At 42.1% G+C, this 17,690-nt stretch overlaps 1 protein-coding gene across 1 annotated transcript in view; it reads right to left on the bottom strand.

The window, feature by feature from the left end:
- Cd48 (CD48 molecule) overlaps nt 1-15,925 on the bottom strand; it is a 30,360-nt gene extending 14,435 nt beyond the window's left edge. Inside the window, exons 1-3 of the mRNA XM_052200108.1 lie at nt 15,520-15,925; nt 3,738-4,040; nt 649-924 (exon numbers count right to left, since the gene is read on the bottom strand). Of these exons, the coding sequence (XP_052056068.1) occupies nt 649-924; nt 3,738-4,040; nt 15,520-15,748 (808 nt within the window). The 5' untranslated portion in view covers nt 15,749-15,925. The remainder of the gene's footprint in view (nt 1-648; nt 925-3,737; nt 4,041-15,519) is intronic.
- Between the last annotated feature and the right edge of the window lie 1,765 nt (nt 15,926-17,690).

Below are 17,690 nucleotides of genomic sequence, written 5' to 3'. Positions count from 1 at the left end.
GCAAATCATAGTCAGCTGCTGTGGACAGTCCAAAGAAACCCTATGTATCCAAACCTGGGATTAAAACAAAAGCACATTCTTATCACTATAGTATGGTACAATAGAAATAACTGATACAATGTATCAGGAGTGGTCCCAGATGTGACTGACTCTAAAAGCTTCAATGGTACCTGCTGGGGTCTGAATTAAAGACTACACTATGTAAACAGATGCTCCTAGGCAACACAGGGAAATCTGAAGCATGAAGCCTAGAGTTTCCCTTCCTACCTTTACCAAGGAGCATGATACTGGCACAGTCTCTACCTGTGGATGAGACTCTCGCTCCTATTCACCAGCCTCTCTCTCACTCACCCACATTCCTGTACTTTCTTGCCTGGACTCCTCTCCCATTTTTCTACTTTCCTTAATGATCCTGATATCTCAGACTGTCCTATAATTTATTCAGGACTCAACTCTTAGGAAAGATAAGGTGAGCTGACTGGTAGGTGGCTGTTGAGTCAGACAGAAGCCAAGTCTCTCAAATGTCAGTGACACCTTTGAGATGCTCCACTACGTTCTCTGTCAGAAGGTGGAGAAGGAACCCCACACCTTTCTTCCTTCAAAAGAAACCAGTCATCGTGGGCCCACCTCAGCCCCCTGGGTTCTTACCCAGTGAACAAGGTGGATGGAAGTACACTGTGTCGTTCTCGCTGCTCACAGGATTGCTGACTTGGCAGGTGTAAAATGTCGACTTGTTCTGGGGAGTGATGGTGAGTTCGAGCACATTTCCTGGATTCCTTGGGGGGAAAGGTCCGGAGTTCCCATACCAAGTATAGTCAGCACGCTGGTCTTCCTGGACCTTTACCTCACACAATAGCCTCAGGTGACAGGAGTCAGTCAATTCTTCAGTCTTCTCGATTTCTATGGAAGGCTTGGGCACGGGATCTGATAAAAAGTTTATTATGAGACAGTGTGGGCATATGCATTTGTGCATTATTTATGATGCAAAAGTTTAGCCAACAAACTGCAAAGGGAACCAGGGAGGGACCATTCTTGCCATTTAAGATGGCTGTGGACAAGAGACTCCTACAGATGGAGCCAGGGAGCAGTTTTGTCTTCAAGAGGCTGTTTTCTGGTGCTGATACTCAGGAAGACCCAGGAGGGGGAGCTTGAGACCATTATATGCCATTAGGAACAAAGTGAGCTGATGCTCACTTTGAGCCAAGTGCTGCTGGGGAGACCAGCTGGCATCTGTGTTTCCCGACCATCTGAGATACTCCAGGCCTGTCCTCCAACAATAACTCACTTCAAGCACCAGAGAGCTACGCTGTCCCTCAAGAATTCTGGAGTTCAGATTGACAGAGAATCTTGAAGGGCTTTACCTATACACAGAGAAAGCTGAAGCTCTCCACGCTGTCATTACAGAATGCTTAAATTTATAAAGCTCCATTCTTTGTCTCCATTGTGAATCAGAAGCTCATAAAGAAACCTGGATTTGTTTAGTTTACCCAGAGGATGTGATGTCTTTTTCTATGACTTTCTAAGTTCTTAATATATTTACTGTTTGCATCATTCTGGTTCACCATGAATTCTTTTCTATGAGGTAGTAAAGATACAGCTTTACTTGAACAGAAATCTCTAAGAAGGAAAGTGAACTCTTCAGGTCACTGGTCGCTTTTTAGTTATGCCCCACCCCAAACATACACTGTGCCTGTGGCCATCTTACAAACTGTAGAAAGCCAAAGACCAGAACACATATATTTAACTGCAAAACAGGCTGATTGGTCTTTTCCTGAGGAAAATGGAACCTGAACCCTGAACTATTTCTGAAACCATTTTTATTTAATTCTAGACCAAGGAGAATGTAGTATTAAGTCCACCGGGGGGGGGGGGCACTGTAATGTTACTACTTATTCGTGGCCTCATAGATGTCTTTGTTCCCATCTCTATCTGTGTAGCAGGAAGACATACTGCCACCAGTATAGCCACCAGTGGCCTATGGACTTTCTTGTCCCTTTGGGGATATCCATTTGGATAAAGCTGGATCCTTGATGATTCTACAGATCTACAGAAAAGAATTCTATGGTGAACCAGAATGAAGCAAAATTAGTGAGTTTATTAAGTATTTAGACAGATCACATAGAGACAAACATTACACAATTTAAGCAAACTGTAAATAAACGATTTTTTAAATGCGTTTCTGATTGGGAGCAAAGCCCAAGAGTTGAGAATTACGTCTTGTTAATGGCAGGATCCATAGTTCCTGAGGCTCAGAACGCTGAACTGCCCCCCACCCCCATTCCTTAGTCTTCCTCGTCTCAGCTCTTCTACACTCCCTTGATGGTACTACAGAGTTTCGTAGAACATCATCTCCCTTTTTTTGGTAAAGTAACAAAGGGTTGGTTTCTTTCACTTCCCTCCAGAAACCCTTACCAAATATGGACAAAGAGATATTACTATACGTCATGGTGCCACAGCCACTGAGTAACTGACCAGAGGGATTTTAAGGTGTTAAAAGGACATGCAATAACAATACATATTTGTGAGGTACTTAGTGATAGTTCAGTATGCATCAAGAAAGTTACGATCTACCTCCTCAAATATTGATCACTCCTATGGGTTGGGAATCTTTGAAGTGTTCTTTCCCAGCTATTTTGCAATACTGTTCTGTGGAGCCCCAGAGATAACTCCTTCTATTTAACTGTATGCTGGCATTCTCTATCCAACTGCTCTCTAGTGACTATGAAATCAACCTTCCACAAATGAGTGAGAGAGAGCACAGAGGTTCGTGTCATTCTTTACATACTTATTTCATTGAATCAGAGCTTTTAACCTAGGCCTCTCTGAGTCTAATAATAAGGCCCTACTAATCTTATTTCCATATGAACTGGTTAGGCTGGAGCTGTAATCAGAAATATTTGCCACATTCAATCTGATAGAACTGTCCTTGAGAACTGTCTCAACTTATCTTTTTAATACCTTTTTTTTTCCTACAAGTCTGATGAAGTCCAAGTTTAGACAGAATTAAAGTACATTCAAACTAATTTAGGTTTCTTACAGGGTGAAATAAGGGAAATAGAGAAGAAATCGTCTTTATCGTTTCCAGTCTGGTGTTGTTTCCTCTTGTTTGTAGCTCCTCAGGAGGGTCTCATGTTAAAGGTTTGGTCATTAGTAGGCAGCACTTGTGGAAAGTGATTGACTTAAAAAGCTTTGACCTCATCAATCGATTGATTCATTGATGGATTTATAATTGAATGGACTATTGGGAAATGGGAGAAACTGGAAGGAGGGTTCTAAATGGCAAAGTGTTACTAGGAACATGTCTTTGAAAGGCACGTCTTGTCCTTGACCCTTCATCCTAATACCTCCTTCCCAGCCTGAGGTAAGCAGCTCTGGTCCATTGCTCCCTTCTGCCATGATGCTATGACTCCCACAGTCCCTTAGCAATGAAGCCAGTTGCCCTACAACCTCTGAAACTATTAACCTCACCTTGTCTGAAATCTTTCTCTTGGGAATTTTGTCATAGTAATGAAAACCTAACCCAATTTCTTTTTAAATCTTAGATTCACTTCAGAAGAGATTTTAAATGGGCAGCAGTTATCAGCTTTGAGGCTCACTCACCACTAGATGTGTCTCCTGGAGAAGTAAATTAAGTGTGCCCTAGTGTTCTCTTCCCCCTCTCTCAGTCAGTTCCCCCTGACTCCCATAGATGATCAGGGTCCCTGAATGGGCATCTATCCCTTGACTCCCAAACTCACCGAATACTCCCAGGATTATCTTCCATTGGTCCTCGGTGTCACGCAGCACTCTCATGTAGTAGGTACCTCTGTCCTTTTTCTGGACATTGTCGATATAAAGTGCACCATTTGTTTTGTTAAGATGGACCCTGCCTTTAAATTCAGACTCGAAGATGGTCTCTTCCCCACCGTAGGTGTACTCTAAAATCTTCTGATTGGTAGTATGAAGCCAGGTGAGACGTTTGTACAGCGCAAGTGGGTCCTTACTGATTGTCAGGATTACGTTGCTGCTGGTTGCAGCATTTACATCTGGTACAGAATGATCTGCCAAGGAAAGTCAGAGTGAGATCCATCTCGGAGAAAGCAGGGCTGACCAATGGCCCAGCTTTAGCGTGAGCTGGTAGAAGAGGAAGAAGTTAGAGCCTAAGAAATGGGGTAAGACAGGACAAGGTGGAACAGAACTTATTGATTGCAATCCCAAATTTCTGCTGCTATACAGAAAGACAAAGGACACTGAACAGTTCCTGATACTATCTCACTCATAGCCTCTCAGACTCTCTCCTTACTCCCTGTCCTCCCTCCCTCCTTCCCTTTCCCCCCTCTCTCTCTTTCTCTCTCTCTCTCTGTCTCTCTCTGTGTGTCTCTCTGTCTCTGTCTCTGTCTCTCTCTCTCTCTCTCTCACACACACACACACAGAAACACACACACACACACACACACACACACACACACACACACACACACACAGAATTTGAAATAAATTGGTCCTAAGTCTCCCTCTATGGGCCTGTTTCCTATTTGTTCAGTTGTATTCAATGAGTACATTAGTCACTGACATCATTATTACATAATTATGATCTAACATATTCAATACACGAGTGTGAACTAAGCATCAAAACAAATAAACCTGGACTTGGAGGGGGGGCTTAGTTGGTTGAGTGCTTGCCTATAATTCTAGCCTTCAGGAGATACAGGCAATATCTCAAGTGTCACAAGTTCAAGGGCATCTTTGTCAACACTGTAAGCTTGAAGCCAGCCTGGGCTACATGAGACTCTGTCTCAAAAAAACATTAACAGTATAATATCTTGGTACTATAGTAAAGACAAGGACAGAGTAGTGTGGGACTAAGCCTCTATTTGGAGTATAGAATAGAGGATTGAGGAAAGCTGGAGAAATCTCTTTGGAGCCATAGAGTGAGTCAGAAGATGTTTAAGACCTAATACGTGTTGAGAATCATGTGTCAGGTACTATATGAGAAGGTGGGAATATGCCAGTGTATTAATCATAGAGGCCCTTGGGCTAACACATAAGAAGTAAATATTCCTGCCAGGCAAGTGGGTAGGCTGACTGAAGACCTTCATGGCTCCTTCTGCTCCTATAGTTCAAACCCCCCAGGCTCATCTCCAGATATGCAGCAGATCACTTGTTGCAGCCCCAATCCTCCCCATCCCCAATGGATCACACAGATATTCCCATCCAGACTTCCTTACCACGTCCCATTGCTTTGTCCAGGTCCTCAACTCCAGCAGGTACTCCCTGAGAACTCACAGGCCACTCTGACCGGGGAAGCAAGTGGACTGACTGAGATCTTTAATCTCCCTCCATTCCTCCTCCAAGTCCGACCTCCCAGCCTCATCCCCAGCTCTGTAGCAGACTATGTGCTGTGGCCTTTTCTCATACTCTGTACCCATTTCCAGGGGACTAAGTAAATCCTTGTGGAACACCTTGTTTTCTTCACTCTGTGGACAACCCCCCCCCAAGTCCTGCCAACCCATCCCCTATCTTAAGTGTCTGCTCTCAATACCCATAAAAACATTTTACTTGGAATCTTCAGTGGCCACACCTATCAGGGCACTAAAAGAATGTCCTACCAGGCAACACACAACCACCACACTCTCCTAAAATACAGAGATAAAAATGAAACCAAGGAACAAGATATGCACCCAATAAACACAAGGCCAGATATCAGCACCTAGAGCTACAATCTTCCCAATCTCAGATGCTTAGATGCCATTGTAAAAACACAACCAATAATAGTGAAGACAATATAGCTCCACTAGAGCTCAGCAACCCTATGACAGCAGATCCTGAATATTGCAATCTATCTGAAGCACAAGAAAAAGATCAAAACGACATTTAGAAATATGATAGAGTTCCTTAAAGAGGAAATGAATATGTCTCTTAAAGAAGTTTAGGTAAGGGGCTGGACAGATGGCTCAGTGGTTAAGAGTACTGACTGCTCTTTCAGAGGTCCTGAGTTCAACCACATGCAACCACATGGTGGCTCACAACCATCTGTAATGAGATCTAATGCCCTCTTCTGGTGTGTCTGAAGACAGCTACAGTGTACTCACATAAAATAAATAAGTCTAAAAAAAAGTGTAGGTAAACACCAACAAACAATGGAAGGAAATGAATCACACCTTCAAGACCTGAAAGTGGAAAAAGAATCAAGCCAATCTGTAGGAAATCAGGGAACGAAAAATGTAGGAACTTGAACAGGAAGCACAGCAGCAAGCTTCACCATGCACAATATAAGAGATGGAAGAGAGGAGCTCAGACATCAGAGACACAATAGATATATCATCCAAAAATGCTAAAACTAAAACACTCCTGGCAGAAAGCATCCAGGAAACCTGGAATACTTGGAAAAGAGCATATCTACAAATAATAGAAATAGAGGTAGGAGAAGAAATGTAGGTCAAAGACACAGAATATATTTTCAATGAAATCATAGAAGAAAGTTTACATAACCTAAAAAAGGAGATGCCTCTCAAAGTATAAGAAGCTTACAGAACTCCAACTAGACTGGACCAGAAAAGAAAGACCTCCCTAACACATAATACTCAAAACACTAAATGTTCAGGAGAAACAAATGTTACATTTGTTAAAATTGTTAAATTTGTTAAAGCAATGTTAAAAGCCCCAAGGAGTTAAAGAACAAGTAATTTATAAGAGCAGACATATTAAAATCATGCAGACTACTCAGTAGAGACTCTAAAAGCTAGAAGTATCTGGACAGATGTGCTGCAAGACTCCAAGAGACCACAAATGTCACCCCTAACTAGTGTACCCAGAAACACTTTCAATTACCATACATGGAGAAAATATGATATTCCATGATAAAATAAAAGTTAATCAATATCTGTCTAAAACTCTAGCCTTCAGGAAGATGCTAGAAAGAAAATGCCAACCTAAATAGGATAACTACATCCAAGAAAAGACAGGGAATAATCCCAAACATGCAAAGTCAAGAGAAGAAAAAAAAAACACAGTACCACCACCACAAACAACAAAATAATAGGCATCAACAAATACTATTCACTGATATCTCTCAATATCAATGGTCCCAGTTCCTCAATAAAAGACACAAACTAACAGAATGGGGGCAAAACAGGATCCATCCTTCTGCTGCATCCAAAAAAAAAAAAATACCTCAACATCAGGGATAGACACCACCTCAGAGTAAAAGGATAAGAAGATATATTACAAGCAAATGGCCCTAAGAAGCAAGCTCGTGTAGCTTGCACAAACACAAGTACACCCACATTTGTAAAAGAAACACTACTACAGCTTAACTCTCACACACAGATAGTGGGAGGCTTCAATACCCCACTCTCACAATGGACAGGTCATCCAGACAAAAACTTAACAAACAAATGCTGGAGTTAAGAGACATTGTAAACTAAATGGACCTAACAGATGTTTGCAGAACATTTCAACCAAACACCAAAAGAATGCACCTTCTTCTGTGCACCTCGTGAGACTTTCTCCAAATTGACCACATATTCAAACACAAAGCAAGTCTCAAAAGATACAAGAAAATTGAAATAACTCCCCTATCCTATCTGACCACCATGGATTAAGGCTGGATATCCACAGCAGCAGAAAGCTTACAAACTCATGGACACTGAACAACTCTCTCCTGGATGAAAAATGAACCAAGACAGGATTAAGAAATAAATTAAAGCCTTTCTAGAATTGAGTGAAAATGAGTACACAGCATATCCAAACTTCTGAAACACAGTTAAAGCAGTGCTAAGAGGCAAGTTTATAGCACTAAATGTCTATAAGAAAAACATGGAGCAATCTCATACTAGTAACAGAACAGAACACCTGAAAGCTTTAGAACAAAAAAAGAAGTAATAACACCCAAGAGGAGTAGAAGACAAGAAAGAAACTCAGGGCTGTAACCAATGAACTATAAACAAAAAGAACAATACAAAGAATCAATGCAACAAAGAGTTGACACTTTAAGAAAATTGACATATTTTTATTCAAATTAACTAAAAAGTAGAGGGTGAATGTCCAAATTAACAAAATCAGTAAAACAAAAGGGAGATGAATTGCAAGAATATACTTCAATAACCTATACTCCACCAAATTGGAAAATCTAAAAGAAATGAATATTTTTTATGCATTACCTTTAACAAAGTTAAATCAATATAAGGTAAGCAATTTAAACAAACCTAGTGAAATAGAAGCAGTCTTGGGAATTAAAAAATCTCCCAACCAAAAAACAGTGATGGCCATATGGCTATAGCTCAGAATTTTACCAAATTTTCAAAGAGTTAATGCCAATACTCCTCAAATTATTCCAAAATATAGAAACAGAAGAGGAACATTGTCCAATTCATTTTTGTGAGACCACAAATACCCTGATACTCAAACCATAAAGACTCTGTAAAGAAAGAGAATTACAAGCCAGTTTCCCTTATGAACATATATGTAAAAAAAATCAATAAAATACTTATAAACTGCATCCAAGACACATCAAAAGATATCATCCACCATGATAAAGTAGGCTTCAGCCCAGAGATGTAGGGATGGTTCAATATATATAATACAAACACATATACACATATACACATACACATATACATATATGTGTGTATGTATGTAGATATAGATATATATTATATTATAATATATATAATCTTACCATATAAATAAACTGAAAGAAAAAAACCCACATGTCATCTCATTAGATGCAGAAAGCCCTTTGACAATATCCAAAGTCCTTCCTGATAAAAGTCCTGGAGAGATTAGAGTTACAAGTAACATACCTAAAGATAAGCAAAGGCAGTTTATAGCAAGCCTGTAGCCAACATCAAATTAAATGTAGATAAATTCAAAGCATTTCCACTAAAATTAGAAACAAGACAAGGTTGCCTACTCTTTCCATACCTATTCAACATAGTTCCTAAAGTCTTAGCTACAGCAATAAGACAACTGAAGGAGATCAAGAGGATACAAATTAGAATGGAAGAAGTCAAAGTATCTTTATTTGAAGATGATATGACAGTATATATAAGTGATCCTAAAAATTCCACTGGGAACTCCAATATCTGATAAACACTTTCAAGCAAAGAAGCTGGATACGAAATTAAGTCGGTAGCCTTCCTATGTATAAATGACAAACAGACAGAGAAACATATAAGGGAAACAACACCCCTTACAAAAGCTTCAAATGATATATCTTGTGTTAACTCTAATCAAGCAAGCGAAATACTTGGATGATAAAAACTTCAGGTCACTGAAGAAATCGAAGGAGATATCCAAAGAGGGACCCAAAACATAAAAGAATCTATGACTCCAGAGCTTTCAAAATTCATTCAAGTCTCCATTTCAGAATTCCTTCATCTTTCCAGTCCATCTATCCACTCCACCATTTGTCAAGAACTTACCTGTTATGTCACAAAGCAGGACCCCCCCAAATGGCAGTGCTACCCATGATATGCTCGGTGGCCCCAGGCCCAACCGAGATGAACAGAACTCTTACCAGGTAAACTGAAACCAGGTAAACTCAGCCAGCCCTCAGACACCTTGTGATTTGGGTCCCTATTTGTCAAGAAAGCCACTCTTGACTTTCTTTGAGCCTAATGCAGGCAAAGTGTACCTAGCTCCCAATTAGCTCAAACAACCTATGTCCACCAGAGACTCCTACCCTGTCATACAAAATCTGCTTGCCTTCCTGCCAAGCCATTGCTCTCTACTCTCTGAGACAGTTTTGCTCCACAATACGCTTTTTATTCCCATGGAGTAGTCTAGTTTGGTGGTTTACACTGGCTGCTTTGTCCTCTGACAGACAAGACACTTGTTTCCAAGTTGCTTCTGATCAGTCCAGTCCCGTATTTGACCATCCTTCATACAGAATCCTTTCAGTCTAAACAAAAGATACTGTACAACCACCAGCCCTCATGCCTCAGGGCTTTGAGGGCAGCAGTGCAAGCATGTGCCCTGGCCTTTTAAAATACACAGCCCAAGAGAACATTCCCACTGGGATTTTTCTTTTATGTTTTCAGATACAGTGTTATGTATCCTAGGAGGACCTCAAACTCACTATGTAGTCGAAGATGACCTTAAAGGACAGATTCTCGTGCCTTAGCTTCCTAAATGCTGGAATAATATCCATGTGCCATCATGTCCAGAATTTAAGTCTTTGGATATACATGCCACATTTATTCTCATTCTTATTTCCATGTTAATTTAACATATGGCCCAGGTCAGTGATTTCTATTGCTGTTCTGGTATTAGGAGCCAAATATTACCTATTTTATTTTTTTATTTTATTTTATTTTATTTTATTTTATTTTATTTTATTTTATTTTATTTTATTTTGTAGAAGAGAGATCTGTTCAATGATTCTAGAATCTAAAGTTCTAAGTAACGCTGGCCTCTGCCCACCAGACTCCAGTAGCATTTCCTCATTGGAGATAACCAAGGTATCTCAGGCATTGGAACAAAAGTTCCCCACCCAATCCATGAAGAACTGACTTGGGTTGTCCCAGACAGCTTCTCTGACAAGCCTCAGATGTGCACTTGAAGATGGAAATGTTCAAGATTTGATGACGGGGGAGAATATACCTCAGACCCTTCCCACGTGGGAAAGCACAGAGAAACGGTTGTGAACAGGATGTTATACCTTCCTCCTCAACCATCTGCATGCAACAATTCTAAAAAACTGACCTAATCACTGGATATGTCTGCTTACAGAATAAGGAAGTGGCTTGTTGGTGGTTAACTTCTTGATGCAACCGTTCTTATTGGTTATGGATATTTCTGTTATTTTGGAGAAGGTAGATGAGACAGGACTAAAGGAAATGACTTGGTTTTAATGGTTTTGGTTTTACAACAGAGCGTCTAGACACTCAAGACAAAGTAACAGTACTTACCTGTAGCTTACAATAGGAATAGAAGTGATCCTACCTCTGTATAACCATGTCACTTGTATGTTAGAAAAACAGTAATATCTGTTGTGATAGCATGTAATTGTATTCCAGCACTTGAAAGTTTGATTCAATAGAATTATGAGTTCAAGGCCAGCCTGTGCTACATAGTGAGCCCCTTAAATCACACACACACACACACACACACACACACACACACATACACACAGAGAGAGAGAGAGAGAGAGAGAAGAGAGAGAGACACCCAGACACCCAGAGAGAGACAAACACACACACACACACGCACACACACACACACACACACAGAGAGAGAGAGAGAGAGAGAGAGAGAAGGGGGTTCATAATCTAATAGGAAGGAATTACTCAGGAAAGTGAAAAACATTCTGAAGAAGAAATTCTGATTACTAAAATCACAAATCTTATATTTTTAGTAAAATTCTTTAAAAAAAATCTGGAGCTGAGTCTTGAAGGCATTGGTATGGTGTCACCTGGAGCTCTCTGATGAGACCACATATTTATCAAGTCTATGTAAACCCAATTAGGAACTAATTTGGTGATAGATTTTAAGGCCCTTGTCTTGATAACAATACATGGGATGATCTTTTCTGAGTCAGGGAACATAATGAGGTTGGTAGGCCATTTGACATGGATTCTGAAGGATGTAGAAAAGGAGAAACAGAAATGAGCTATCCTTCCAAGGTATTAGAGTGTAAACAGGAGGATCACAAAGCCTGTGGAAGGACAGAGACAGTGACAAGAAGGTTTCATTTTTGTTTGCTTGACTTAGGGACTGAAATGACTTAAATTATTGTATAAATCAAGATTCTCTAGAAGAACAGAACTGATAGGATGCTTTATTAGATAGATTTGTTAGAGTGGCTCACAGGCTGTGGCCCAGCTGCCCAACAATGGCTGTCTCTGAATAGAGAGTCCAAGCATCCAGAATGAGTGTGAATGTCTCATCTGGTCTCCAGTGGACATCGAGATCCTAAAAAAGTAAGCTCTAATCCGTGGAAGGAATATATTTACCAGCAAGAGTAAGGGCTAGCAAGGAAAGAGCAAAATCTTCCTCCTTCCTTGTCTTTTCTAGAGGCTGCCATGAGAAGGTGGGGCCAGATTTATGGTGGTCCTTCTTAACTTTAATGATCTAATTATTTAATAGAAGCACCCAGCATTCAAAGACAGCAGAGGCAAGAGCCATTTAAATGCAGTGAGCACAGTCTGGGTACAGGGCGGGAGGGGACAGCAAGATGATGTGTGATCCTTGTGCTCAGAATTCCGGCCCCTCTCATTTGCCATAGCAGTTCTTGACCCAATGGCTGTATTCAAAATCAGCTAGGTACAGAGTATGGTTCAAAAAGAGCAGTTAGGATCAGGGAGTGCTACCATTTGATCCAGGATGAGAGACTATGGATGTGGATAGACTTGCACATGTCTGACTGTTCGAGACAAGGAAAAGAAAGGAACTGGGGATAACTCCTAGAATTCTGGCTTGAGAAACTGAACAGATGGATGTGCTATTAATTGGGGCAGACAACAATGAAAGGAACAGAAAAGTTGGGGAGGAGAGAAATTATGGACTGTGGGCTTTTGTTTTTGTTTGTTTAATACAGGATCTTCCTATTATCTAGCTGTTGTGGAATTTGTCATATGGACCAACCTGGCCTTGAACTCGCAGAGATCCACCTGAGTGGGGGGATTAATGGCCTGTACCACCATGCTTGGCTATGGGAAAGTCTTTTTATCCCTCTCATCAGGATCATCTACTGGCGTTTCTGCTCCCTTTCCCATGAGGCCAGCTATGGTGGTCCAAGTCAGTGATCCCAGCAGTTGGGAAACTGAGGCAGGAAGATCGGGAGTTCAAGGTTGTTCTGGGCTACACCGTAAATGTGAGGTCAGCCTGGGTGACAAAAGACCCTGTCTCAAAAGAACTGTAACAACAATGTCCCATCCTCTGGAAGCTGGATGAGCCTTCATGACTGCCTCAGTGAACAGAATACTGAGGTTCAACTTGCAAAGTTAGGTGAGAAGTAACTGGCAGTATAGGCTGGTTCACCTTAGCTGACTCTCAGATGCATTGCAGTCCAGACACTGGTCATGCGAATCAAACTGCCTGCAGATGACTCTGGACTCCACCATGATCTCTCTGCAAGTAGCAGAGGAGCCGTGAATGAAAAGTATCTGACGAAAACCACCTCTGACTCATGAGTGAGATTAGCTGTAGCTATTATTTTCAGCACTAGTTCTGTGGGCACTCATTAAACAGAAATAAAAAGTCAGAATGAAAGTCACAAACCAGCGAGTCACAGTTTGAATGTGTGTCTGGAAAGTCTAGAGAAGATGCTTGAGAGAGAGAGAAAAAAAGAAGAAGAACAGAAATTCAGATCTGGGGCGGAGGCAGGAGGTTGGGGCCCCGAGAGTTCATGTATGCATATCCCCCACTCCCTCGTGCCTCGTGCTTCATGTGTCCCCAGTGCTTCCTGACATTTAAAATTTCATTGACTCTGACCAGAAGTTCCTCAGAGTAAAACATCATGGCCATTTTTGAGTGGAGGAAACTGAGTCACAAAAAAGCCCTACAGGCCAGGCATGCTGGCATATCTCTTTAATACCAGCACTCAGTAGGCAGAGACAGTTCAATCTCTGTGAGTTCGAGGCTACCCTGGCCTACAAAGAGAATCCAGGACAGCCAGGGCTACCCAGAAAAAGCCTGTTTCAAACAAAACAAAACAAAACAAAACAAAACAAAACAAAACAAAACAAAACAAAACAAACGCTCTATAGGATGAAGTACAGATTAAAAAAAAAACAAAACACAGTTCTTCTCATACCCAGTATAATGTCATTTTCAATGCCCCCTTCTAAAAGTAAGAAGAAGGAGGGAACAGGAGGTGTTCATTAGATATGATGGACCAGGAGCACTGTGCCAGAGAAAAATGGACTCTGAGGACAGGCTGGTAGAGAAGAAATAACCTGGGAAGACACAACAGCAAGTTTGTGGAAGCACGGCCAGGGAAGCAGACAGTCTAACGTTTAGATAATTCCCCTTCCCCCTTGCCTTCCCTTCCCCCCCCACCCCCGTAATTGCCCTAAAGCTGATGAAGTAAAGTCCATAGGACTTTGACTGTTAGGGGGATGCCAGGGTTGTATTAGTATTAATAAAGTTTATTAAAAACCATTTCTATAGAGAAGTCCAGGGAGCAGAGGGCACTCTGAACCACCGCCTCGAAGTGGCCCGCAAACAGAGGAACCTGGAGAATGGTGAATAGGGGTTCTCAAACTTTACCCCCGAAGGCAAGGATTACAAAGAGAAGAGGCTAGTCAAATGTTCATGAAATTATGCATGTGTAGACCGAAAGGAAGAGAGTTATTTGCTGAGTGCGTGCTGTGCCCCTGAGCACTGCTGAGAAACAGGATACTGTCTCTATCAGATAGGAACAAACAAGTCGTGAGCTTCTGTGATAAGAGCCCCAGGGTTTCCAGGAGGAACAGGGGTGAAAACAGAAGCCTGTGGCGAGGCGGGATGAGTTGAGGGTGCACAGAGTTAGGAAGGACACTTCTTTCTAGGCAAACAACAAAATTCACATCTGCCAGCTTGGTCTTAAACGGTTAACGATACTTCCTACCACCCGGATGTCAAGGGCTCTAATATTGCCCCAGGAGCTGAATCAGTCTGCAGTGGTCAGTGGAGTTAACAACGGGCCCTGCGGACAGTGTATCCCTGGCCTTAAAGCCAGTCTGCACCAGGATCACCAGGCAGAGAAGCCTGGCAGGAGTGATCAGTCAACTCTCCTCCACACAGGACTAGCTGGTCCCGCTAACACTTGCAACACCCTCACAGTCTTACAATGCTCTTCACTCTTCAAAGTCCTTCATTTGTGTGACTCCTTCTCATCTCCAAGGCCAAAAGTAAAGCCCCTTTTGTGAAAACTGTTTACCCAGAGGACTAGCCTTAATTCCGTCTCAGCTGGCCTGAGATGAAGATGACTGACCAGGCAGCTGTAATAGGAAAACGAAAATGGACTCAGGCCCAGAGCAGTGGACCTTATCGCAACATAAATCATTTATTTTATACTCCATTTTAGGAAGACACCCTGCATCCTTCTCAGGCCCTTATTCAGAGACTCCCGACAGAGCAAGCCATAGCAACTTTCCCACAATTTGGACTGTCTGCGATGCAGTCCACTACCTTTTATTTTCAATCAGGGCAGGACTCCTTACATAACGCAAGTTTCCAACACTGAGAGGAACACATTGCTTCGGAACATAAAACATGGCAAGTTTTTTTGTTTTTTTTTTTTAAAGGAGCTTCTTTTACCAGAGAGCTTCCTCTTACTAAAAATTTGTTCACAGAACTCCAGCCACGAGGTGTGGTAGGAGGGTCTACTTCTTCATCTCCCCAGGTCCTGTTTCTCTTTTCCCCCTGGGAAAAGAGATGGGGCCTGGTTTTTCAGAGCTAAGGAATACTTCCCCGCCTTCCCACAGCCCCGCTGCAAGCATGGTAGCACCCAGCCCGAGAGAATACCCATTTCCAGGGTTGAGCTATGCCCCACCTCCCCTTTCCCAACTGGCCATGCCTTCAGTGCACAGCCAGACAATTGGTGGAAACTACCTTGATATCCAGTTACAAAAGACAGCAGCGATTCCAGGACCAGACACCATCCCCATTTTCTAAAGCACATAATACTTCGAGAAGCTTCCCCGGAACACTGGAGACAACTATTTAAGAGAAGACAGGGCACCATCCCTTCAACCAGGAACAAAAACTCAAAGCAGGAAGTTGTATGAGGTTTCCGGTTTCTCTCTTTGCAAAAGGGGGCGCGCTTGCCCACAACTACCATCACGCTACATGGAATGAAATTCCAAATTCTCCTAGCCACTAGAAATCAGTAAGAAAAAATAACTTGGCTTAAAAGAATGGATTTTCAGCGGTGCATTCTGGGTATTAAGGGCGAGCCCGCTGTCGCCTGTGGAGAGTGAGGAGAGGCCACTCTGGCAGAGACCTCCAGAGTTGCTGGCCGCCCAGAAAGGAGGGAGGGGAGTCTACTCTCTCCAGCCAAGGCCCGCCCACCTGGCCCTAGGCCCAGTTCCTTGCAGCCTGCCTCTGAAAATGGGACTGTGTATTCACTGTTGCAGACAGTAAAGATGTTAATGTAAACTTTGAAAAATCCAAACTTACTTTCAGCTGTCTTGGAGGAAGCAATAATTTTAAGCATTTGAATGAAACTGATCTTTTTCACTGTATTGATCCAAATGATTCCAAGCATAAAAGAACGAACAGAGTGTAGTAGCTGGTTTTGTGTGTCAACTTGACACAAGCTGGAGTTATCACAGAGAAAGGAACCTCCCTTGAGGAAATGCCTCCATGAGATCCAGCTGTAAGGCATTTTATCAATTAGTGATCAAGGGTGGGAGGGCCCATTGTGGGTGGTGCCATCGCTGGGCTGGTGGTCCTGGGTTCTATAAGAAAGCGAGCTGAGCGAACCAGGGAAAGCAAGCCAGTAAGCAGCACCCTCCATTGCCTCTGTGTCAGCTCCTGCCTCCAGGTTCCCACCATGCTCGAATTCCAGCCCTGACTTCCTTTGGTGGTGAGTAGCAGTGTAGAAGTGTAATCTGAATAAACCCTTTCCTCCCCAACTTGCTTCTTGGTCATGATATTTGTGCAGGAATAGAAACCCTGACTAAGACACACATCATTTTTATGTTGTTTGCGAAAAGGAGAATCTGGCAGTTGTGGCCTAGGTTGACAAAGGAAAGAGTGTGGCTTGATTGGCTTAGTGTGAACTTCAATAATTGGAAAGACTGGGAGGTGGGCTCACATGAAGATGTGTCTAATTTTGGCCATTTCTCTGAGATGACAGATATCAGGAGTGGTGATGAGGATGTAGATTTAGCAGAAGCAGATGGAGCAGATGATCATTCATAAGACAGTGATAGTGAAAAAAAAATGTCAGATTTGGAGTAAGAAGTGTTGTCATCATCTGGATTTTGAGAAAGAAAAATAACTTCTGCAAGATTTCATAACTGAGGAAAATCCCTGAGTTGACGGCTCTAAGGACAGATATGATGTGCTCGCCCCCTTTAATCCACTTTTCAAACTTGTTTTTTTTTTTAAAGGCTTCACCAAGGGTTGATTATGTACCTTGTATGGGGCAATTTACATCAGCTAAGGCAATATCCTTCTGCATGAACACTTGCCAGGACTCCATGAAGCAGCTGAGGTCCTCGGGACTGATACAGCAGCTCTGATGGATAATCGAATGTCACCTAAGTCTTCTTTCATCGTATCACAGTTACATACACTTTAGGAAAGCTCTCGGCTTAGGGGAAAATAAAGATTTTAGATCCTAGACCATGGGGCTTGAAAGAATTGGAAACAAATTGGCTAATATCTTTTTTTTTCTTTTGGTTTTTTAAGACAGGGTTTCTCTGTGTAGTCCCGGCTGTCCTGAAACTCACTTTGTAGACCAGGCTGGCCTCGAACTCAGAAATCCGCCTGCCTTTGCCTCCCAAGTGCTGGGATTAAAGGCGTGCACCACCACTGCCCAGGTAGCTGGCTAATATCTTAAATTGATGCCCTGCATTCTTCCAGGATGCCATTCAGGATTATTCCATTAAAGTTTATTTTTCATAAACAATGTACGTACTTTGCATCATTGTCTGTGATGACTTGTCAGTGTTCCAGTGTATTTAGTGGACACCCTAACTTAGATGGTTTTCAAAGCCTATACCTTTGGTATGGTTTGGCCCTTAAGCTTTTACATCTCTTAGCATGGAGGACGA

This window comes from Apodemus sylvaticus, chromosome 12 (assembly GCF_947179515.1).
Source record: "Apodemus sylvaticus chromosome 12, mApoSyl1.1, whole genome shotgun sequence".
NCBI lineage: Eukaryota > Metazoa > Chordata > Mammalia > Rodentia > Muridae > Apodemus > Apodemus sylvaticus.
This window is presented reverse-complemented; position numbering and strand designations above follow the sequence as displayed.